At 38.8% G+C, this 24907-nt stretch overlaps 1 protein-coding gene and 1 long non-coding RNA gene across 9 annotated transcripts; one reads left to right on the top strand and one right to left on the bottom strand.

Moving 5' to 3' along the window:
- Positions 1 to 1642: 1642 nt before the first annotated feature.
- Positions 1643 to 24907, bottom strand: LOC111255373 (uncharacterized). Of its 8 annotated transcripts, XM_086979284.1 has the most exons (24): positions 24135 to 24893; positions 23198 to 23322; positions 21787 to 22364; positions 18309 to 18611; positions 15734 to 15927; positions 15287 to 15428; positions 14589 to 14678; positions 14265 to 14431; positions 13725 to 13972; positions 13170 to 13298; positions 12459 to 12889; positions 12020 to 12188; positions 11598 to 11768; positions 11214 to 11346; positions 10865 to 10961; positions 10487 to 10672; positions 8846 to 9143; positions 8014 to 8312; positions 5805 to 6096; positions 5439 to 5558; positions 4278 to 4379; positions 3750 to 3842; positions 3253 to 3435; positions 1643 to 2867 (listed from the first exon to the last, which is right to left on the bottom strand). In XM_086979284.1, the coding sequence occupies exons 4-24, from the start codon at positions 18437 to 18439 to the stop codon at positions 2700 to 2702; spliced, it is 3843 nt and encodes a 1280-aa protein (XP_086835410.1). In that variant the 5' UTR covers positions 18440 to 18611; positions 21787 to 22364; positions 23198 to 23322; positions 24135 to 24893; the 3' UTR covers positions 1643 to 2699. The 8 variants fall into 8 exon arrangements, 6 of the variants coding, with proteins under 6 accessions (XP_086835410.1, XP_086835408.1, XP_086835414.1 ...); XM_086979282.1 differs by lacking the exon at positions 23198 to 23322; XM_086979288.1 differs by lacking the exons at positions 21787 to 22364; positions 23198 to 23322 and having other exon boundaries at positions 18309 to 18470; positions 24135 to 24894.
- On the top strand, positions 9043 to 10752 carry LOC147758374 (uncharacterized). Its single transcript, XR_015320554.1, has 2 exons — positions 9043 to 9180; positions 9433 to 10752. It is a non-coding gene; the product is annotated as an uncharacterized LOC147758374 (long non-coding RNA).

Raw genomic sequence — 24907 nt, 5'->3', positions numbered from 1 at the left:
CTTGATTTCCTGCAGATGTGTAATACTAAACGATGTCCATAATGTATATCAGTGTACTGCTGAACAGTGCGTTGTCGTTATCTTGTGATGCCTTCAGTTGCTGCTATTGTGTATGATTGTTCTCATTATCATTTTTGTGGCACAGATTTAAGCTCTTGTTCCCGCCAAAAAATCCGCCGAGATGAATCTTGCTGGATATATTATCTAAGGTTTCTTCAACTTAACCAAACGGCATAGTATCCAATCTATCAACGTTAGATTTTGAACCAACGAAGGTTGCGTGTTTATGGACACTATGACAACCCACCCATAACTACAGAATAAGAAGCGTTTCTGCGCATTGCGTTGTTTATAGTATCTAGGTTACGTATGCGAAATCCCTATTGTATCCTCGGAAATAGTGTGTGTGTGTGTGTGTGTGTGTGTGTGTGTGTGTGTGTGTCTGTGCGTGCGTGTATCAGCTCATTCGGATGAACAAAAGTTAATTTCGTATCTCATATCTGAAATGGTTAATTGTTTATAAGCTTCAAGCAGGTGCTGACAAAAGGGCGGATAACTATAATGATTGGTGTAAGTTCCTATTTGAACTTTACTCTTGATTTGTACATAGGTTAAACATATTCCTGTACATTTTTTTCAGGTTCAATTATGTATGACGTGGATGTAGGTCAGCTTTTATCCATAGACTAGAATGATTACAAGACTATACTAAAAGATCATAGAAATTGTAATGATCCATGTAAGATCAAGCGCGGGAACTGCTTATTACTGCAAAGGGTAATGGGGTAAGATGTAAACATTAATTGACATAGAAAGTTGACAATGTTGCAGGCTAAAAAAGTAACCTTAAATATAATAAAGGTTTGTAGCAAAAAATGGAGTTTACGTTTTTTTCTAGACAACTAATAACAATAATAGTTGCCCATTATTTTTCAGATCTGTTAAGGAAAAGTCAAAACAATGTAGCCTGTGCGAAACCACCAATCACAAATGTTTACACTGCCGCTTTGAATATTAATACGCCTTTTTGTGACTGACACCAATATTTTCCGAAAACTTATTAATGCGCATTAAGAGTTGCTAAAAACCTGCTAGTTCGAGAATAAATATGGTCTAATTATGGATATTCTAAATAATTGTTCAATTTGAACCCTAATTGTCTTTATTTCAAATGCTAGTACGCATCAAGCGTTCTGTTTATGCAAAATGAATAAATCTATCCATGATACACTCTTCCACTGCTTCAATATAATCTGTTAGAGCGATGTTTGACAAATGCGAATCGACTTGTCTACATCAACTGATCACTTACCATGTAAGTTGAGCATATTGGTGCAAAGTTAACTCAATATTAGAGCCTAACATCGCATTTCGTTTTTAGTAGATAAATGATATTTTAATTAATTGACTTACACAACATTTAGATCATCAGAGAGTCATGTTCACTGCCAACTTAAATGATGGAAGCATTAATAACTTGAATGCATAAAACACGTGGCTCCAAGGGGCCACTTAATTAAATCAGTGCCCTTCTAATGCCTGAACTCTAGCGAATTCTACCTTTTTGATTAACCTGTATCTAATTTTTTAATATCTATGACAAAGAACAATATATCGAAGATGGTGACACCATAAACAAAAGTTATAAAAATCATCGATTTTCTTATTAAAGACCCACATCACAAAACGATATTTATCTATAACAGTTGACTTCACAGTGCTTTTTACTCCGCTAATTGCTAATCTTCTCGTTTCATCCATTGATAACATTGCACTCATTATTATCATACTTAAAATCGTACATAACTATATATATATATGTTTAGTTTTATTAATATAAACATACCCCTTCTTTCCGATAAAATATTGCATATCTTAAAGTTCGTTTTCGTTACATTTGTGCATGTCAAATATTGCATTATAATGTGCTTGTGCATATTTATGTTTACCTTTATTTGTATAGTAACGCCGTAGTCGACGCTGCGGGCGATATAAACCATAAGGGATGATCACGACAATAATATCATAGTATTTATCATATGCAGCGATCATAGACTACTTAATATTGCAGACGAATTACAAGTCTTCATGTTGGCAACTTAAAAAGAACCGCTTCAGATGTAATAAAAGTCTCTTTAATATCTCTATTGTTTCGCCAAGGTTTCTCAATATTTGTGATCAGAGAAAGGAATGAATTAGTACATAATGTCGACTCATATGATTTTTAATGAGCACGTATGATTTGGAGCCTACGGTTCGGCTGGAAATATAATAGAATTGGCACTACATTGCCGCCTGATAAATCAAGATATGGCCCGATATGGAGAATTGCAAACTGTTAAATTTCACATCTGATTATTATGCGCAATTCTATGAACGGCAAGGAAAATTTTGGTTCTCCAGACCTACGCCTCGTATGATCTTTCATCCGAGCAAAGGTGGTACCTCTTGAGCGGATACGACCAGAGACGTAAGTACGTACGCAGTAGTGAAAATAGTTGAGCCATAAAAATTTATGTTGAACACATAATACGCCGGTGTCATTTTCGGTACGCTATAATTAGAGGATATTGTACTTAAATTGCTGTCTGTTGCTTAATGTCATTAATACTCTTTTTTCTCGCGCTCGTGTTCTTTCTATTTATTTATTCGTTAATCTAACTTCGCCTTCGTTTTTTATCAGCAGTCATTTTCGTCGTCTACGAAGGCTTAGGTTGCAGAATCTGCATGAAGAGGCTGAGCTCTGTAGATACTCTGCCAACGCCCCTATGAATGGACATCTTGTTTCGGCAGAAGCGGACGAGTTCGCCAGCTAAATCGCCACACAACCATCCACGTTCCATCGCCTTCGAACACACATCACCCAGCTGAAAAATAGACGATAATGTATGTAGATAGATAGCTTTTTAAAATAAAATACCTCAATAATTAATCACGTTGAAAATCATACAACGTTCGAATATAGCAAGCCGGAATCCTTAGTAGCTTAGGTAGAAAAAATGATGGTTCGGATCTTGGATTTGACAACTTCACAGTCATCAGTTGAAGACTACAGGTAATTTTGCGCACTACCATGATATGCCGGGACCATAAGAAGTATCCATTTCCATTGTTGAATGCAGTAAATCTACATTGAATATAAGTTAAAATTAAAGATACGTTGTTTTTTTTCGTCTGCAGCTAAGCATTAGGTAAATTGTGAAAAACTGAATTAGTTTCAATAGCGTTTTAGCTTAAGCAGCTCGTTCTTACGTGCTGTAGCCTGGACTCCCCATGAGTATAAATAACGAGATGTGGTAATCCAGCGACAGACGCCGCGAGCCACAACGACAGCGCTTCCAGTTGAGCGTCCGTCTCCGACTCGGCGTCAGCTGTCCAGCGAGTACACGCAACTGGAAGCATTCCGCTTGGTCCTTCGGCCAACGACGGGGAGATCTGGAAAAAAACAGGCCGCACTCTTCTAAAGCAGAAAGGCCATTTTTCAAAAATGTGAAAGAAACTACGCTCTCTTACCATAACACGCGCCGGCCAATTTAGCGGTTTCCGACAATGTCACTTTTATTGACAGCAGGGTATCTCGAACGTATTCAGTTGGGTTGCTAGTAATTGCCCTCCATAGCAGACAATCATGTTTCTTCACTGTTGTGCTGAATAATAATAAAAAATATAGCCATAGTATAATATTTAATAATTTCAGATTGCACGGAGGCAATAAATTAAATGATGCAACTACGGTGTGTTAGGGATACCTTTTGGTTGAGTTCATTGTTCCGTTGCATTTCATGAATCCGAGAAGAATCCTGGCTTTCGGTCAACGAACGTGGCCTATTCTCCACTCTTACCTAGAGGGGACAAAATGGCACAACACGATTCCTTTACGTCTGTAGGTGATGTCCAGCTTTACTAACGATGGTTTCATTGTACTTTGTTAGATTTTGTACGAAAAAGAATTGTTTTTTAATATCTCGCTTTGGATTAGTTATTACTGCTATGCAAAACCACATATCGTAAGGTATAAAGTACAAATGGAATTAGGTTATTGCTCTTGCTTACGCATGTAAACAATGACTGTATAATCATTATGCATATTCTTTTTATTCATCATAAACTATGTTTGTTTGGAGCTAATATATTCTGTTGATCATCTGTCTTTTGTTGTGTAATTATACTAGGCCTCAGCTTCGGGCCATGACAAATAGATTTAACCGCATATTCAATATTTAGTATACTACATAATAGTGTTACATCATCATTCCAAACTCTTTAAGTTTATATACCACGCGTTTGATGTAGTCGAGGTCTTCTTTGGTGAGTGCGTGTCTGGAGGCCATATCGCATTCAGCGCTTGGGCTCCGCTTTTTTCGAATTCTGAATTTTGCCTATTGGACAGAAGACAAACGTTTCAATAAATCAAAGGAGATAAACAAGTGCAAGATGTTTTATATAAACTGTGTATACACGGATCATTCAATGAAGGATCGGTGCTAATAGTATGACGCTTAGCTAGTCATACCTTATACTCTTACCTACTAGATTTAAAATTATCATAAAAATAGAGTAGTTTGTCGGCGATTTGGTTTTCTGTTTGAGAGAAATGGTAGTATGACGTTCCCTTCACTGCATATTATACTTAGAACATAAACATTGATGGGACAACTTCTTTTACTTATAACAGGCATATCCAGTAGATTGCGAGCAAACCCACGGTCATCTTCGGCTGAGTTTTATATTGAAGATAAGTATTCTTTCGTTAGAAAAAAAATTGAAGACGAATTTCTGCTTTATTTTTGAGGGAATCGCATAGTAAACGACACCAACGAAATTTTTTAGTTTTAGTGGCATCCCTTTTTCCAAAAAAAAAAAGATACTTTTACGACGTATGGCGTGTACGTGAGGTTTTCGTGATATTTTCTTGAAAAAAAATTTCGTGAAAATTTCTTCCCTAACGATCTGATTGGAATGATCTTCAGAAAGACACTTTTGGATAGTGTCGATTAACTCTCGAGTACTATTTCTTTCTCTAACCTTAATTGTTCCTTGTGCTATGCTGAAACAGTACGCTTTTGCGATGTTGTACATAGTCAATTTGGGGTAGCTTGAAAAGTTTGGTGCGGGCTTGTCCCACATATTGAAATTGGAGAATAGCTAATTTTCGCTTAAACAGTGAAGGCAACATACTGTTTTCCATAATAATGATGTTGTTCTTTTTTCTTGTAATGAGGATAGTGGATGAACAGATACCCGTTACAACATATGATGCGACAAAATTTCCCCGAAATTTGCTGGACCATTCTTTATATGAAGAGTGTGCATATATGATGATAATGGTCCAAAGGAATTGTATACTTGACTACTATTAACAACTCAAAATCACAATGAAAGTTTAAAAAAGCCTTTGAAGGAAAACTGAAAGGAAAAGGTGTGCTTGTTCCGCTTACCTTAAAGGGGACCGGAAGGTTTGGGTTGACTCCGTCAAATGAATATGCCTTTGGCACAGGCCTTCCCCCTATGCAGATTGATAGAACCGAATTTCGAAGTCGACAACCACTTAGATCCGCCTGAAGAAACACAGAATAATAGGAAAATTACATTCAACGACATAGATAGGTTGACTGTAAACCGCTACTTTCATGAGACAATTTATATTCTTGCTTGTACAGCTTAAATTTGCGAAACGTTTACATGGCGTAATTCGATCAATGTATCTAGATATAAATGTGTACACATGAAATTTATAATCTATACGCTTAACTCACGGACGACGCTTCCAGAAAAGCTTAATGCAAACTAAAGTTCGTCCTCACCGTCAAATATATACATACGCGTGTTAAAGCTGTAGGCGGTATGCAATGGCCGTCGGCTGGGGCGGAACCGTCAGAGCGATTGATGCTACTTTTTGTTCGATTTGCGCGAAGATCACCTGTAGCAGTTGTAAAACAGCTGGCAGCTGCGCTTAGAGACAGATAAGGCTCCGAATTGGCTCTCCGAAAAAGAAGCGGCGAACAGAGCGGATGAAGTGGGTTGAGCATTGGACTCAACAGTTCTGGGTCCTCGACAATGTCTTCCATTGAACTTCCACAGCAGGAACTACACTCACTAAACGTGCAGCAGAAAGTATCAACGCGTACGCAAAAATAAGGAAAAATCTAAGCGATTCAATTGAAATAATATATTTCCGTGCTTAATACTTAGCGTTTCATGCGAACGCAATTGTATTGAATTGAGTAGTTAAAGTTGCTCGCAAACACTTTCAGTCTCTCAGTAAACGTTGCTTGCTTCAACCGAATGCATATATACTACATAATTTTTACTTATTTGCAGAGAGAAAAGGCTATGTAAGTGAATTAATACAAGCAAATCTATAATTATGCGTAGATTTATTGCTGCGTTCTAGAACGAATACTCGTACTCGTTCAGCTGGCATAGGGGAACTGGGCTTTGGGCAGGATGAATACTGATTCTGCCGTCATTCGCGGAATGAATGCACTGAATTCATTATAGAAGTTATACATATCGTAAGCTTTGTAGATAGATCGTATTAGGTATGTATGTGTTCGGGTACGTAGACGTCTAGCTAAACTCTGACCTGCCGTTAAGTTTTCAAGTGAACGCAGTCGTGCCTATCTCTCAACAAGTGGACTTCATTGGCTAGGTATTGAAGCAGCGTTTAATATCTATCCTGAACAGAAATGTCCCGGCAGCTAAGTAGACTACCGTGTTTCATGCGTTCCCAGCGCCTGCTTTTGATATGTACAACACACACTGGTACAACAAAAAGATAAAATTGCAGATAAATTTGATGCTTCCGCTAGACGCAATCTAGCGGTCGAATACTTTCAGAGGTATATTGAAAAATAAACTTCATAGAATTAATAGTTTATCGTTACTAGAGTCTTTCCGGATACCTTATAAGTGGGTCAAAAGCATATGTCTATAGTTAGTTAAGAACCCCTTGAAAACTACGGTTTATGAACTTTAGTTTATATCCTAACTGCATGAACTTGTTAGACCCAGTAAAAAATCGTCATCACCTGCCCTTCATTATGTTCTGGTTCTGATAAATTATGAATGGTTCTTAAAATGTATTATTTGTATTATTAACAATGTACTCAGATGATATAACGACAGCTGTCTGAGAAGACAAAACTGGTTTTATATTAAGGTAATTGCCATTACTTGTTGAAAAACGAGAGTCCGTTCTGACAAAATTTTCTAAAGACTGAAAGTAAATTAGTGTTATGTTTCCTCTTTCGAAATGAAACGTTATCATTATCAAATTAATGAATTTTTAATCACTATAGAACGCAAACTTGCGATTTTTCTAGAAATTTAACTATATGTATATGAAAATCTTAATTGATTTTAGTAGACTTCATTGAATCAGATTTTGCCATATATAACAAAACTTAATTGCCTTGTTTAAGTATACCAATACAAATTTTTAAATATACACTTTTTGCTTCAATCTTTAAACATAACTCATTCTACTAAGACGGATTTTTAAAAAATCGATAAGGACCTGCAGTAAGGTAGGTGTGGTTTCCAAACGCTGGAGAACAATTTTGCACCGTTTTTTTGCAATAAAAGATCACTTACTTTTCGATTTTATATTTTTTTTAATATTTTTTTCTATTCTAGAGTATTTGTTTGCTTCATATGACAGACTTTCCTCTCGGTGAATTTTAGGACAAAAGCAACAGGTATAAAAGCGCCGATTTATGCCAAATTCTACAGAATTTTGAACTGAGGAGCAGTATCAGATATAGCTTAAAAGCTTAGGAAAATGTACGCAATAAGTGTCTCTAGCCCTGTAATGAACTCGCCGCATCTTCAATAAGGAAGACCGCTGTAAACCATGTTGTTCAGAGGGCAAAAAGAGTTCCGTAAATCTGTCTAAAAATCATTGTGATTAACAGGTCTCGATAATAAGTTGAAATAGTGAAATAATGGCAATAGGCTTTTGTCATAAGCCTATTGCCATTATCAGTTTTTTCTTACCAAAAGAGGCTTTACCTTGAGTGTCTCCGGTCGAGCGATCGATGAGTGTGTGAGCGGCTTTTGCTAGATTGACCCTGAGTCACCCTGAGGCCACCTAGCTGACGGTGGTAGCGCCGACCTCCGCCTTTAAGGCGGCCTCCATTTGTGCAAGTGCAGTTATTAGAGGCCGAATCTACGCTCATAAACTGTGAATTACCACGCTCAGCCCTCTCCCGATAAAACAAGCGACCTGCACTAGATGCAATGTCAGAGTCCGAACGACGAGAACATCCCGATCGCTGTTCTAAGACAAAGCCTGCGCTGCCCGCAGAGTCCTGAAAGAAAAAAAAATATAAAGAAGAGAAAACTTGCCGCTCTTAGTTCTTCTAATCATGCTCTAAGTTTTCATCTATATCTATCTGAAAAGGGTGCATATCTCTGCCCCGGTATATACGACGCGGTATCAAGTCACACTTGCTGCTCGATTCATCAAACCGTGATAAATCAAGAGAATTGAAATCCAAATTGAGGACGCCTTGAATCGATCGCTAGATGAAGCAAAAATAATGAACAAATTCATTCAAGAGTAGGTAAAAATAACTAAACCATAAAAACATCAGTAACCGCCTTCTAGTTAACAAATCTGAATAAAAAGCCGTAATGGAATTTGAATTGAAAGAACACGTGAGAATAGGTAAAACTTCAGAGATCGAATCAAGAAGGTTACCAGCTAATTAGTCAAGTTACATTTAGTTACTAGTTGACAAATAGTGCACTGAAATTGAAAAAAAAGAAAAACCTTTGACCTGAATCACACCTAGCGTAAAGGAATACGCGATAGGATGCAAATGTACTATAATGTATTTACCTCTCGTAACAGATGTCTGCCAGGCCCTAACGGTTCTTTGGGATAGTCAACGGAAGACTGCAGAATCAATGGACCCTCCAGCTCAGAGTCAAATGTTCGACTCGACCGAGAATAGGCTGTTCGCCAACTCTTCTTTTTGTGAAGGCTTCTAACCTGTTGCCCAGTTGCTCCTTGCCCCATAGTCTTCGATACTTTATCTGGAAGAGCACGATCTTCATCATCTTCTTCGAATGACTCTTCCGCAGTGAAGTAATCGTCCTCCGCAGACACCTGACGACTGCAACGTTTAGATAATGTTCTGCGAAAAGAGAACCGTTAATCAGATCGTTCGTCAGGTACGTGTATCTAAGGTAAATATTACCATTAAATAGACAAATATGTTCATGCTTCTAATAGAAAAAAAAACGTTGTGATATTGCAATTGAGGTCAAAAACAACAGAATAGAAGTTGTCCCCAGTGTCGGGTGTTTGAAGATCCAGCTAGACCTAGCCATGAAGGACACAATGAGTATGAAAAACATAATAGCTAAAACTACGAAAGTATCAACAGATCTATCAAAAACAATGCTCAACGTCTGTCGTTTCAGGGGTGAAAAGAGAAAACTGCGGATAACGGCTGGGGAATCAATCGTTCTGTTTGAAACCTCAGTTCAGATGAGCCCGCACTTAACTTAAAATCTCAATCTATAGGAGGCTTTCTGAAGGTGCTTAACTCTGACCCTGAAAGTTTCACAAGCGTACCGAACTGTAGTACGCTGGGAGGCCTCGTACTAGCAGAAACTATCCCAGGGCATCGATCTAAAAGCTATAAAATGACAGGAGGCCCGTGTGGATCCGGCAGCAGGCGCAAGGACAAACTCTTTAAGCGACTAAGAAGACGAATAGCTTGTTATTTCCTTCCACGCTCCCGGAGCAGCTGTGGGGGAGATCATTATGGACTGGCTGGAAAGTTGGAATGTGAACGTATTTCCTAACGCTGGTGCTCACAGCGTACGAGCAGGTCCAGCACTATCTGCGCCGAATAAGGGAGGCCTCCTTCGAACGTGCTTGCATAGACAAAACAAGTAAAGGACGACGCATTTCACACTCTGCCGCCATGTAAGGCGCTGGAACTCACTAGAATGAGCTTATCTTGTACCAAGGTAAAAGGATCTTGATAGGAAGGCTGAGGGGTCACATAAACTACATATGCATACTTCGAGGGTGCTGGCGCAGGATGGATAAGTTAGCCGAAAAGATCTCTACAGAAAAGAAGTGCTGACCGAAATGGCGAGGCCAATAGTGGAGAAAGATGATGCTAACATGCCGATTTCGCAAGCAAATGAAAGAGCTACAACCCACTTCGTCAAGAATTTGAGCGTTAGGAAGCCCGGTTAGGGCGGTGTCCGCCCACAGTGCTAATGACACATATTACTCCCTCCTGCCCATCTATAGTACTCTCAAAAGAGAATCCGGGTCGATTTAGAATGAACTGTAGTAGCAAAACCGAGAAGCTGTGGGTCTAAACGGCTTCGTCTTCAACCGTTGAGGCTGAGCCCCACACTCGTCGTACGTGAAACTTTGCTTTGGTTGTGTCCAGTCGTACGCAAAATAGTAGTACGCGAACTCTTCTCAGGAAAAAAATCGTGCATAATAGACTACGTTTTAAATGATGAGGCCCGCGACGTTTTGGATAGTGAACGGTGAAGCTGGCAATTCGTATGAGTGCTGTCATGCATTCCATCTTGACTTCCATGACCCTGTGCTTTACGCGAGGGGCGGTATGCAAGAGTGCGTTGTTCCCCCGAATCCGTCCTAAACGAGCCCCTAGAATCCTCAGACTGGAGACTGTAAAAAGCAAAATATTATCAGTGAAAATTTTGTAATAGTCGAAGATCAACATTAAAATAGTTCAACTACTAAATCAATCAATGTTTCTTTGTTTTCTTACGTTCGGTCGGAGTGTACTCTCAACGCCTTAAGAGTATAACGTCAAGCAATTTCTGTATTACGATCTACTATGCCGTGCGCCATTATTACCTTGGTATGCGTCTTGGTGAGGAAACTGGAGGCGCAGAGAGAACCACCTGAGCGCGAGACATCAAAGTCAGGCTAGGAGGTCGCTTACCAATGTAGCCTGAAAGGAATGCATATTACTTTCACGATACAATTTATCTTCATTACCTGCAAATTTACTACAAAGGTGATTTCACTCCTGCAACCTTAATAGAACCTAAGGACTTTTGTTTTCTCTAGTCTACAATACTGAGAATAGAGGTATTAAAGAAAATTTGCTTTGCAGGCGTCTTTCCGCCGTGCCACCACACGTTAGCTCATTTTCTCGTGTGCGTCTTAGGCTTTCAATTAGAAAAATGTAAACTTCACTTACCCGGAAACACTGTGGTACTGGCGGAATTCGCCACTTTTTCTTCCAATGGCTGTACTTGAGGAGGAGATCTAGGCAGCATTAGCGGCTGGCCTACGGGTCGATTGAGCAGGGTTGCTTCGGAGTCGTCGGCGCCCTGAAGAAAATGCAACCTTTCCATTTAACAGGGCACTCAATGGTAGGTAAAGAGCTTTTCATTTACCATCATTTAAAAATCAAATAAAGAAAGAATCGTGAGATTTCACTACGAACTTGAATGCACCGCTTCAAAGATGATTAGTAACACCGATAACCTTAGACCTTCTGTAGAATTAGTCCAAAATCCTGTGAGAGCTGAAGCCGATGATTAATTTGTAAGTAGATAAACCTTTTAGGTAGTTATCTTACCGTACTGGTTGACCCACTAACGGTCCTCTTCCTTGGTCTGGGCGAGGGATGTTTCGGTAAGTTGAGCAATGCTTGAGTTTGTAAAAGATTATATGTGAGCAGGTGACGAGGAACACCGATTCCCGTCCCGCTGCCATTACGGACACAGGGTCTGTTGCCGCTTACCACCATCTGTCACATTAATTATCCAGTATCCGCAAAAATCAATTACGAGTAATGTAAACGAATACAATAAAAAAATTTTTACCTATTTTGTTTACTGTCTATATATGATCACCAGGCCTAGCGAGCGTTGTAACAAATTCTTCACTATGACGACATTACGAAAACAATACCTCAAGCTTAAGTTAACAAATATGACGATACAAGCACCACACGTTGCGGATGTTAAGATTATGCCTATAAAAAAGCAGGACAAATACCTTATTGGAATGTTGTTGGCGGCTTTCTCCGTTCTCTTCAGCCTCGTGACTATCTTCATCGGAGGGGGGCAGGGAAAACGAGGATGAGGTTGAACTTTGTGCGAAAACGGGAGACGGCGGCCGCTTGCTAACAGACGCCGACTCCGACGCCAATATGCATTCCGAACATCTAAAAATGAAAAAACAAATATGATATAAACAGACAATTTAACAATACGCTTAGGACTCTGACATTTAGTCATCCGAAAAAATATAATAGTTTTTCTTCCTATTCAGTGTTGGCACTCACTAGGGCAAATACAGGCAAAATAGTTGTTAATCATCGCTTGCTTTAATGATGGCATATAGCTGGTCCTTTTTTGCCTAAATTCTACATCATTTAGTTAATATTTTTCAAATGGAATTATAACGGCAATTTTCAGTCCGTGATTTTACTTACTTCACGGAGGTTCCAGCAAACTCGATTTTATCGGACATATCACCGATAACACCCTGCGTGAAAGGTGAGCTCTGACTACTTTTGTCGGGCGAGCTCCCTCCAGCCAAAGTCAGTGGAGAAAGGATATGCGGACATTTGTGGATACTGCTGCTACCCACAGATTGATTTTCACATTGAAGGCGTTGTTTCAGGTGTCCACTATCAGTCGTTTGAAGACCTGAGCTCCGCGTTTCTCCGACACTATAAAAAGTTGTGTGCGGCCCCATTTGTAACTGCTGAGCAGGACTCTGTTGGAAAGACAAAGTAGGTAACGGGGACGGTGTGGTCCACCGTGGTTGCCCTCCGGAGCATTGAGGGGCTACCACTTCCGTCGTTGTCGTTCGGTCACCAACTGAATCTTGGTTCACACCACTGCTAGCACTTCGGGTAGCCTAAAAAAGGACTCGCGTCAGACCATGCCATCTCAGATGAGAATATTTTTCATTTGATCAAATATTTTTTTATTCTACATGCTTCGAAATATACGTGTTACTTATGCACAATAAAACGTACTTGTTGTGTTAGGCTTAACTAACGGTACTTTATAATGTGCGTGTTATTGCACTTGCTATTTAAGAGCCAGTTATAACTGCGCTCTATTAAACTTCCGAAATGATGTATAGTGTATGAGTGAAGTTAAATTCGGACTTGCTTATGGTGCGACTGACTTACTTGTTGGAAAGCATTAAGGCACTTATTGAGGTTATAAATTAGCGTCTCATCAAGATATTGTCTGTAGAGAAATTCTCGATCAAATGTCATGACATCTAGAAGTCCTAAAAGTCCCAATTCCTCGCATGACTGCAACGTATGCACAGAAATTGTTATTCTAGGTTATACACATCGACATATAAAGAAAGAAACTAATAAGATGGACAATTTCGCTGATACTAAAGACAGCCATAATATAATAATAATAAAGGTAAGTCAGACCGCCATTGCTTGCACTACAATTTTTTAACGTTTGTTGAACTAATAATCCACTACAGTTTCATCTAAAAGAATGTCTTTAACTGTTACATCTTTACTGTTTTGAGTCACATCTTTAACAGTTATTTCTGAGCACCTTCTATCTGCTCTACAAAGTAATATTCTGAGGCAAAGTTTAATATAGTTCTCTACAATTATATATTATTATATCGCTTGTAGCCCAATAGATTACCTTCATTGACTCGTTTACTGAATTATGCAGATTTCATATATAGAGAGACTATAGAATTAACTCACGTTAAGACGATATTCTTCCGACGGAAGAAGAGGAATACCCCTGTGAGATGTCGACTTCTGGATAAGGTGGGTCGTTTCCAGTTTTCCAGGAGTTGATGCCTTGGATGACCCGCCTAATGTTTGTTTGAGCTTGCTTTGTACCCTTAGAAGTCGTAACCCCTCTACTACGAGGACTTCATTCTCCTTCAGCGCCTCACAAAACAGTTGCAGCACAGAAAGTTCGGGATGTTCCAAAAGGAACTCGTTTTCTATAATTCAAGTCGAATAATTTCTTTTTATTATGATCGCCCTAAACTTACCTGTAGGTGTCCAGCAAACATATATTATGAAATCAGCTGCTATGGCCATGTGTATCCAAATTACAAGCTATGATACTTGGCTAGATGTCCTTGGAGAGTACGCTATTCTAGACGTAGCTATAAGACATGGTAGCACCAGAAAATAATCGTACAACCTTCTGTCTTTCAATTTTCAAAGGAAGGGGGTGGTGGGTCCCTATATACAAATACAATCAAAATGTTGTGCATTTCTAAAACTTACCAGCACATTTGACATGTTTAAGGACAGCAAGATTTGCGTTCACAGGCAGTACACGGTAAAGATACGGCTCTGCGTCGTCCATTGAGGCAACGTGACGTACCGTTAAAGGACAAAGAGGGGCTGTTCCACATACCCATTCCGTGAGCGGTGGACAGCGCACCAGAATACTGTAATAAACGTAGCTCTTTTAAAGAGGGGAGAGAGGTCACGGTTGAATTAGACCGCCAATCATAAAACAAACAAGATTCGGCTAAGTAAAAAAAGTTATCTCTAAATTACTAGGAGGTTTATGCTTGTTTTAGTTGACCTATATATCTCGCTTACCGTCTAGTTACGCGAATATAACCGTCCATTTGGCTGCGTACTTCTTTGAAGTACCGCAGCAGGTTGGTTAGAAACCGCTTGTGTTGATCTCTGAAAAAACAGGATAGACAATATAGTGTAACTTATACATTTCTAGCCTATCAACAAAAAAACAAGGCGTCAATACATTTCCGTCATCAATCACCTTTGTCAATGCTTTAAAAATATATATATATATATATATATATACACATATATATATATACATCCTTTATTTTAAATTCTGTGTGGAATCTTTCATCTGCTTCTCTATTACCAGGCTTTGCTGGTAACGATACGCGTCTTTTTAAAAACGCATATTGTTATTAGCAAATTAGTTATTAGTTGAATTATTATTAGTAGGTTTTTTTTACTGAAAAAGTAGTCAAAACGTAGGTGTTAACGTTATGGGGATGGTTCTTAAGAACTCAATTTCATTATTCTAATTATCTAGTAGCTATTATTGCTTCAGCGCTCTTAGAATCTTCTATTTCATAGGGACATGAAAGGCAGTTTGTCCCATGCTGAGATTCTGCCGTATGAAATAAAGTTTAATGTCAGTACCGGACGTAAAGCTCGGAACATTTATTCTATAAAGGCATGGTGTACTTCAGTACAGGTAAGTTGAGATGAAGTTTAGAATTATTCGTTTCCGAGTGTCAATAATTGCCAGTACTCACGATGTGAGGTATCTGTAGGTGGAACATCGATTGAAGTCCTGCAAGGTGGGGTGACTTCGAAGGGTTCGCAGAGGGAACGTGGAAAGTAACGAATGTGCCAGTAGTGAGGCCACAAATTCGCGGGAAAGATTCCATGAGCCCTCTGAATTATATCAAAATGACACATTCATCATACACAGATCCGCAGATTCTTTGTTATTTGTGCATAAAAAAGCATAGTTCAATGTTATATCTTTATAACGGATTTAAACTGCTAAAATCTGCTGCAAACATAGTTTAACGATATATTCCTGCGAAGGTACTAAGAAAGCTGATAATTCATTCCTGATAATTAATATTTCCAATTATATTTTATTGGTATTACTCGTCCTTAACAGAGACAGTAGCCGAAGTCGCCAAAAATAAAATGGTCGTTTATTAAGATGCCCTCTGTTATCGTTGGCGTACCTTCTGCTTGCAGTGAATAGATAAAATGTTGTGGGCGACAGTCCTCGATTCTTCGGGCGAAGTCGACGACGGTAGGCAGAATAACATTAAGTAGTTGTGAGGTGTCTTCAAAATCTTCGAGGAATGCTTCGCACAAGTCAAACCGCATCTCGTCCTCAGATGCGCGGTCTTCATCCACCTGCTCCACAGCGGCGCTATTATAATATCAAGGAAATCGCCAGATTAGTTATGGTAGCAGGCTTGCTTATAGCTTCAGTCGGCCTCACTTTATCTCTTTTTCGAGACATTTGCTACTATTTTTTTTCTTCTGTGGCTTACTTGATCGATCGTTTCGCAACTGTACGTATCGGCAATAGTCTCAAATAACTAGTTACTAACGCGCGGGGTTCTACAGGGTTTTATCCTAGACATGTTCACATTTATATGGATGCCCTGCCTTCTACATCTAGCCTCGAAAAAATAGATTGTATGTTGTGTGCTTAGCGGACGATACTTTTTTAAGTACATTATCGTTTTTTACGCGCTCTAAGCATTGAACCACCGTATGTACAGTCCAAAGTAATGCCATTCGGACGATCTTTGAATTATTAAGGTTCGCTCAATCATGGCTTTCTTACTGTTTGACAGTTGTATATGTTGTATGCAAGCCTGTTGCCCGACGCACAAATCAATATAGGGGTCCATGTGAACGAAACTACATCCTATTTCCATCACCACTAGCCTTGTAGATATTCTATCAAAGGTGACCTTGAGACGTCACTAGTTCAATAAACTGAACGCAGAAACTTCATAATGAATTCTTTTAGCTATAAAAATCTTGAATCCTCTGGCACTCTTTATCCTTGCTTGAAAATGGAAAAGTATTCCACTTAGAGTTACTGAGATTTAGTTACAGAGTGGTTGACGTTAATGTTGTTCGTTGCTTTCACACAATAGATCTATCACACGAAACTTCTACGTTATTCTCGGTTGATCTTAATATTTGCAGACTGATGCGGTTTTTAGCCTTTTATATTTGAGCAAAATCGATTTAAATCGTGGAAAAATCAGAAATATATCATGTGTTTAGAAGGCTAGGTCCTATGTGAGTACAAGGCCTACAAGTCGTTAACTGCTCTTATAAAGCATTTGACACTACAATTTAGTCCCGTACTTAAGCTCATTAGCTCGCCAGGTGATAATTGCGGTTGAAGGTTAAATACGATCCAGTGAAGTTAAACGTGGCTTTTATTGATTCGGTTAGGTTCTTTAGTATTTTTAATAGGTTTGCCATTTTATGGATTACATATACGACATGGAGTAACCACCTCGCAACAAAATCAATAAATAATATACGAATATTGCGTAATAATATTGATCGGCTTCAGAATTTATTGCATGACGATGTCTTTTTCAGTCTATAGATAAAATAGTTCAAACGACTTACGAATTTTCCACAAGTCGGAGAAAACATTCCACACACTAGAATACGAAACAATTTTCTTACATATCAATCAAACGAATTGGGGGGGGGGGCAAAAGGGGTCACCAAAATTGAAAAAAATATATTTATTAACTTAAGAGAGCCTCGAACATTTACAAAATACTTTGCTTTTAAATATGTCGCTCTGGATGATGGCCATAATTCGAGCAAGATGAGCATTTTCAAAATATCACACCTTCAGAATAACTACCGAAAAACACTGCAAAAAAATGATTTTACTATTATCTAAAGTTAGGGTCACATCGCATGGCATACCTTCATCATTTGCATGACGTTCGTTGGCTAAATCATTGAGCTTGACCCTGAAGAGGTTGTTTTAGGGGTTGTTTAACTCTATACTACTTCAGGAGCTCCGTAGTAGTCTTGGTTCAAAGGAATAATAATAAGGCCCAAGTGGGCACTTACGGCTTACCAACACTAAAGACAATTACGTGAATTATATTCCAAAAGATTCAGGCTGATCACGCATGGCAATTCCTATGAGGCAAAAGTCTGTTTGATGCGGATCTACAAAAATCTATTAGAGGTATGCCTATTGCCATATGATGACCTCGGCGCTCATGCGTAAAATACTAAACATCAATTAGAAGATACCTATAGGGTATTTTTTAATGGACAACCTGTTCTGCTATCAGGAGTCATGCTGTTATAGTTGTTGCTGATCTGAATTCCGGTGCACACATTTCACCGAAAATATTTAGGGCCTTCACTGGCAACATAATCTTTAGTAATTTTGTAGATGGAAATGTTGTATAGAAATTTCTTAATATCATATGCTCTGTACTGCCCTTATGTTCTAAAAAATCCCATACATGCTCTTGAAAAAGAACAATTCAGACGGTTATGTATCTGCTAAACAGTAATGTTTCCTTGGCAGCGACGTGTTCAGCGGCTGCTGCGTTTTCAGGCCATAGTAATATGCAGGACCCAGGTTTCACAATGATTTTACCACGCGTAATCATATCTTTGCTGAATCGTGTACTTCACTTCTTAATTCTTCAACAAAGGTGCGTTTTAATTAAATTAAATCATCTGGATGGACGTTTGTTATTAAACTACATATTAATTATTTAGGTTATTCGACAGACGAACCTGCATATGCGGTAGATACTTCGCAGGACGCTGATCACCTGCGCTACGTCACGACTCCTTCGCAACGCCGATATTTGCGCCTGCACCTCTGGCCAGAACGGCAACTCGCACGGCAGTAGCACATGTGCCATTGAATGGCCGCCACGCCAACCGGAAGTTGAGCTAAAATCACCGCAATGCCATTTCGTTACCTGTATTGCATCTCGTTAGAGGCCAGTACTAAAGCCGCGTCATGAAGGCAGATCCCTGAAAGATCTCCACATCAGGTTGTACCCGTACCTGCATGTATCAAGCATCAGCCCCCTACAAGAAACCAATATAGTCATTATTATATCGCGCCAAGTAATAATAATAAAAGATTACATTTATTTTATATGCTAATTTGTCAATAGTATTTATAGGAGGAAATGCTTCACTAATTTATTTATATAGGTCAGCTTTAAAACTTAAAAATATATTATTACCCTGAATTACCGCTATCCTGCATAATACTTGATTTAAATCAGCTATGCGGGTAGGTATTTCCCTAATAAAACGTTTTGAATCAATCATTTAATTAGTTAATTTATTCAATAAGGCGAATTGTGCAAAATGATTCAAGAATGAAAAATCTAGCCCGTTTATTCTTATTTACTCTACCGTTTAGTTCGACACGGCGTGTGCCAGCTTAGCAGGCAAAATATTGATTATGTACTCTAGCAATACAATTTCATTCAATGTCTTATATATATAACAGTAATTAATGTGCGAGCTATTTTAAAGAAGATAAATTATGGTATCTTGTTACGTTTTATTCTAAATTACAAGCCATTTAAATGCCATTAGAACGTATTGAAGCAATCGTTGTATACTTGATCATCTTCATTCACATTCAAAAATAAATTTATCTCCTTTTAAATTTATGGTGGGAAATCTCTTGAAAAAATAATTTCTTAAAAAACTTTCCATGCTTTGCTAAATTTAATTAGAACCGTACTGCAGGGCCACCGTTTGGCGCTACCGTTAACAAGGAGAACATTACGATAGGCGATGTTACGAAACAATGACTATCGTAACATACCTCACGTCTAGTGAAGTAAATTATATATGTGATGATAACTAGGACAATACATTACAGGGAAAAAAACAACAACAATGCGTCATTGGATAGACATCGACGGCCGAAAATTGTTGAATCAAACGAAAGCTCCTATTTAGTCAGTCGCGGAAGATTACCGACTATAAAACGTGAAGTGCTTCTGCCTGTTTTCGGGCCGCGATGGCCACTGAGATGGTCGTTGTAACAACTCATCTGTGTAACTCGTACAGCGATACAGATATACGGCGGTAAACGTATAAATGCAATAACCTGCATGTACAAACTAATGACGACAGTGAATTGCTGAGATTTAATATGACTGTTCCAAGTTACCCAGATACCCAAATTCGCTATTTTCACGTAGGAAACCATACAACGGTTTCATCACGTTGTGAGCTTTCCGTTGACTCCACGGTCTTCAACATAAGGGGCTAACGACTGCTAAATCTTGTCAGTACGAAATTATATTGTAGTAGCACATTAGCATGTTAATTTCTACCTCTCGTGACGGAGAAACCTTCATTACCATTAATTCTAAAGAATTTAGATATTAGACTCGAGGCTTAACACACCTGTAGTACATTACAGAATAGTGTTGCAAGATGGCCCTCAAAGCCGAAACATAAAATTAAATTCAGCTACTGCAAATAATCTTTTCTTTGACTTATTTCAATGTATGTCAATGCTATGTCTCTGACTTGTTGGCATATCAAATTTTGTGAGTTTCATAATTAAAGGGAGCCAAACAACTCATCAAACTATAAATCTAGCATAGTCACTTTTACTAAAGTAGCTCTGACTCAGAACGACCAAACAACTGTACAATCTTTCGGTGTTCACTAGATTTTGCACTACCACTACGTCATCCGCTTACCCAGTTTGGGAAAGCATCGCGTTGAGATTCGACAATAAGCTCGAGGATGTAAGCAAGTGTAACAGAAGCATAAAGCTACATAGGCAGCATCGTGGAGAACTAGATTGCTACCACAAGCTGCAACCTCTGCTGTGTAATGTAATCGAGCTAAATCATGAATGATACTTGGACATATAATAATATATATATATATGTACTGGTATATACGGAGCCTGCACGTATCGTAATCTTTGTTTCAATGCATAACTATGCTATATAGATCCCAAAAAAGCTTACCAGTTTAGCGTATGCGTGTGCCGTGTGTATATTGCTTAGAGAGGCATGTGTATGTATCATACTATATATCATGGGTATGTGTGTGTTTACTTGTGTAAATGTTTTTGCCATTAAAACGGTCAAGCGACAGTCTTTCCTTCTATTTCGCTAGCGTTCGCATTGAAGTGGTAAGCACGTGCTCTTTGCCGAACGTATGAGTGGAACACTATCACCACTTGGGTTACCGCTGTGGCTGCAGCTACTGCTTGCAAACGTTGTCCTGCCGTTTCTGAAGAGTTCCCACAGCAATAATGACAATATGACGGCAGCCCTTGTCATGCAGACAAATCTATTAAAACGCATGGAGGATTTGTGATGCTAGTACTATGCGTATGCTTTATCGACTCTCTATAGGTTTATTCTGTATTAAGAGCGCCACTATTGAGGTGGCCAGTTGAATAGGCTAAACCACAGACAAGGATTAGGCTAAGGTTCACTATAGTCGTATATATGCTATCGTGCAATCGAGAATAGACCTTCCCGCTGAGAAACTCTTTGCCCCGATCAGCCTCGACGCACGGGCCATTTATTCAGCAGTGCTACCCGCTTCATGACGGCTATGGACCGGCACTTCAAACTTCGCTGCAATGTGTCTAAGCAACTGAGTCTCCTTCGGTCCTAGCTGGTCTAATGCAGCCCGGGTCTGTTTTAGCTGTAATAGTTGCGCCTACGACTGTTGTTGGGTGTGCTCTCTTGCTGATGCTTTTATATCCCGGCGACAACAACATTTTTTTTTACTATGACTACGACTATGCATTTCTGATTTCCCGCTGTTCACTACTTGCTGCTGTCTGCCACTCCTCACGTCCTAAGCACTCAAAGGCGAGTTTTGCCACCCTATATATATTGGATTGCCAGAAGGATATGATGAGAAAAAATATTATTTTCGAGGCAAAGTTTAAACAAATATTTTTATTTATAAAAATGTATTTAGAAAGTTATCATTTAAATAAATACACGTGCTTTTGCCTATCACGATAACCTTCTACTATCTTCTAGTTATACCATAAAACAAACCGCATTGAACTTTCGTAGTTTTTAAACGAAAAAAAGTGCAAGCGACTTGTGCATCCCTCCACTGAAACTAAGTTAATATTATCAAGGAACCTATAAAGAAACAAAACAGATGATAATTTAACAGTGAAGCGCCAGGGCTATACGGCTGATGTATCAAAATGTCCCATTCAAGCTCTCTCACGGAAGATTTTTACCTGATAACTGAAAGTGTACGTGGTCTGGCGTGGTAGTGGTGAAAGACGACGCCCCTTCTATTCTTTAGTTTGGTCAATTTTTTTCAATGTTTTATTGTAATCTTGTGAGTTGTTCAGTAATGTGCGAATCAATCGTTTTGCCGGGGGCAGCAACTTATAATGCACGATTCCTTTAGGATCTCACTAAACACATTCAATCCATTTTTGTCATTAGTCTGGACTGCGCACAGATTGTGGACCACATTTTACTTTATAATTTGCCTATCTTTGTCGTACGTGATCCATTTTTCATTACTCGTGATCAATGATCTTAGAAAGGGCTCGACCCCGCCCTGTGCTGTAAAGTATCGCAGATAAAAATACGATTTGCATCGATTCGAGTCGATTCACCCAAACTCTTTTGTCTAGCCAGCTTTTTCTGAATTTTCCAAAACTGTTTTGTGGTAAGTTTAATGTTTAGCTCCTTGGCGATGTCGTAGCTACTCATGTGTCGTCCCTGCTCAACGTCCGCAATAATCTCGTCAACTTTTTCTGTAATTGGTCGACCACTGCGTAGAACATCTTTAATATAGAAATTTCTGGAACAAAAACGATAGGACAATCTTTAGACCTTTTCCGCACGGACAGCAAACATTTTTTCATACCCCTGGCCACCGTGTGTGTTTTTATCATAATAAAATTGTAAAATATAGTGAATGTGCTCTGCATATTTATTATTATTATCAACAATTTTAGCACATTTACTATTGCCAAATATCAGTTTTTAAACGACACCAACGCCGATCCGACACGAGTCTCATTTCCTATGCTAAGTGACTTTAAAGCTATCGAGTCAGAAAAAAAAATCAACACTTTTTTGACAATTAGCAACCCACATAGAATAAAAGTGCGATGGAATTGGTAAATAAAATTGAAACATGTCAGTGCTGTTCCCTTTTGCCCTTTGCCCATTTACTCGCACCCTGACTGACCTAAATGTAATTACACACATGAACATTAAATAGAACGAAGAATCCAAATCTACAATAATAATACTAATTATAATAAAGCACAGTATTCATTAACTGACAAGATCTAGGTGTATTGGTATTAGGAAGTATACTTGCACCGGGCTTTTTGCCCATCGTTTTTGTCGACCTAGTTTCAATGTAGTTTATATATAATACGTCTATCTTAAAGTTGCACACTCAGCGCGCGCTTGTGCAGCAAATAGGAACGATAGCATTTCATCGCGCTTCTTAATCTAGCGACTGTCTAAGCGCTGGCCCTTCTATGCTAGATATGCTAAAACAAAGAATTTTATTTTCCAGTAGGGATTCTGCTACACGAAGAGTGGCTAAATAACTACATCTCTTAGGGAAATAAGTTGTTATCTCTAGAAAAACTTAACAACACATGAAATAATTGATACCAATCGTAACGCAGGCTGTGTTGCAGATGATTCAGCTACCCTACATTCGTAGGTAGCGTTTTGGTTTCTTTGTCCCAATAATGTAAGTCGTTCGCGCTCCATGGAAATTATAATGAAGTGATACCCTGTAGCATACAGAAATGTGCCACAGTCGTAGAGTACGTGCCAGTTTTAGGCACGAACACAAACTTCGTCACCTCATCGCAACTATTAATTGTTCAGGAAATAAATTCATGCTAGTCCCTCTCGCGCATTACATAAGAGTAGAGCCAATTACAATGTTAGAAATATCTTTACGCATAGCTTTTGGTAAAAATCCAGTGCTACTGATGTCAAATATCTTCTTTATTAGTTATTCGTTAATTAATAATCCGTTGTTTCAAAAATTTCATTACCCACATAATCTAGACATCTCGTATCCATAGTATTTATGCAAAAAACAAAGGATAGGTTCTCCGGATCAACGAGTCGTTCAAATAATGCTTCACGTGCCATGTAACAACACAACTAAGGACTGCAAGATCTCTTGTACTGAAGGTACTGTTCAGATTGACGCTTCACCTTCAATGGTAATCTTTTTTATTCATCAAGCGAAAACCAACCTCGAACATCATCCTAAAAACTAATTGTGGCCATTGTAAGCTGGCCATAGCTTACTAATATGGTAAGCATTACTTTTTTGCTGATAGGCGATGTTTAGCTACAAGGGTTTTTCTTTACGTTGGAAAGTTTGACAATGAAAAACAATTTTTCTTAGCAGCTCCCATAATCATTCTGGCATAATCTGGAGATCCTCCGCATAATGAACAATTGTGAAGAAACTGGTTTTAAGAGAAATTCTAGAGTAACCGAACGGTAATCCTATCAGCGCGGTAAATACGGTTTATTTGATACAACGAACAGCAATCTATATGCATTCTGTCTACTTTCCACTTACCATTATGTTTCTCTTGGCGACGTTAGAATATACTCGCTTGCAGATTACCCGCGTCGGCAAGTAGCATGAGTATTCTGAATGGATATTTGTATCAAGATTTCACGCACAGTCGATGATATTTACTATATTAGATTTGCAGCTCTTCGTAGATAGCGGCTCTATGTGTTACGCGTACGTAAAAGTAATCACCATCAATAGAATGGGAAAGAACGAAACGCCGCTAATCAGGTGGATTAATCGTTTACGTAGCACATGATTCATTGATTTAGTGATTTCGTACTGAGTTATAGCAGCATTAGCGTTTGGTGTAGCTGTCCCGAAATCCCTAGCCGCACCAAAAGGGTCCATTAACCAACATTCACTAGAGAAACGAATAACAATTATGAATTGCCATATCACAGCCTGCTTGTGTCTGTGGGTGAATTCTATTAGTGTTTTTTTTGCGAATGAAACTATATTGGACGACAAATAAATTCTCTTTGTCGTCTAAGTTTCGAGTACTCGTTGTGTTTATCTTAACGGTGGTAGTAGTGGCTCTGTGGTGATCGCGGTAAGTAAGTGAGTGCCAGTCGAGGTGTAAGATAGCTAGCAAAGGTTACAAATGTTTGCCAGTCATTTCCCTTGTATGCTACTGTGCTGATATTATTATGCAGAAAAGAACTGGAGTTCTTGAGGGCCGTATGAGAAAGAGGCAAACAACGACCTCTGTTCCAGCTCGCATAGCAGACGCGTTGCCTATGGAAAGGGTACCACAATAACAGCCGACCCTTCAT

The sequence above is a fragment of the Varroa destructor genome, unplaced genomic scaffold, assembly GCF_002443255.2.
Source record: "Varroa destructor unplaced genomic scaffold, Vdes_3.0 BEIS01000001.1, whole genome shotgun sequence".
NCBI classification, from domain to species: domain Eukaryota; kingdom Metazoa; phylum Arthropoda; class Arachnida; order Mesostigmata; family Varroidae; genus Varroa; species Varroa destructor.
Note: the sequence above shows the minus strand (reverse complement) of the source record. Positions and strands in the feature narration are given on the sequence as shown.

What these genes read in the sequence shown, in the direction of transcription:
- LOC111255373 (XM_086979288.1), bottom strand. Translation starts at nt 18,439, where the DNA reads ATGGCACATGTGCTACTGCCGTGCGAGTTGCCGTTCTGGCCAGAGGTG. An exon ending in CGGGCCTCATCATTTAAAAC is followed by an intron (nt 9,144 to 10,486) that starts GTAGTCTATTAT and finishes CTCTTTTCGCAG; the next exon opens with AACATTATCTAAACGTTGCA. An exon ending in GCGTATGTATATATTTGACG is followed by an intron (nt 5,559 to 5,804) that starts GTGAGGACGAAC and finishes GTGTTTCTTCAG; the next exon opens with GCGGATCTAAGTGGTTGTCG.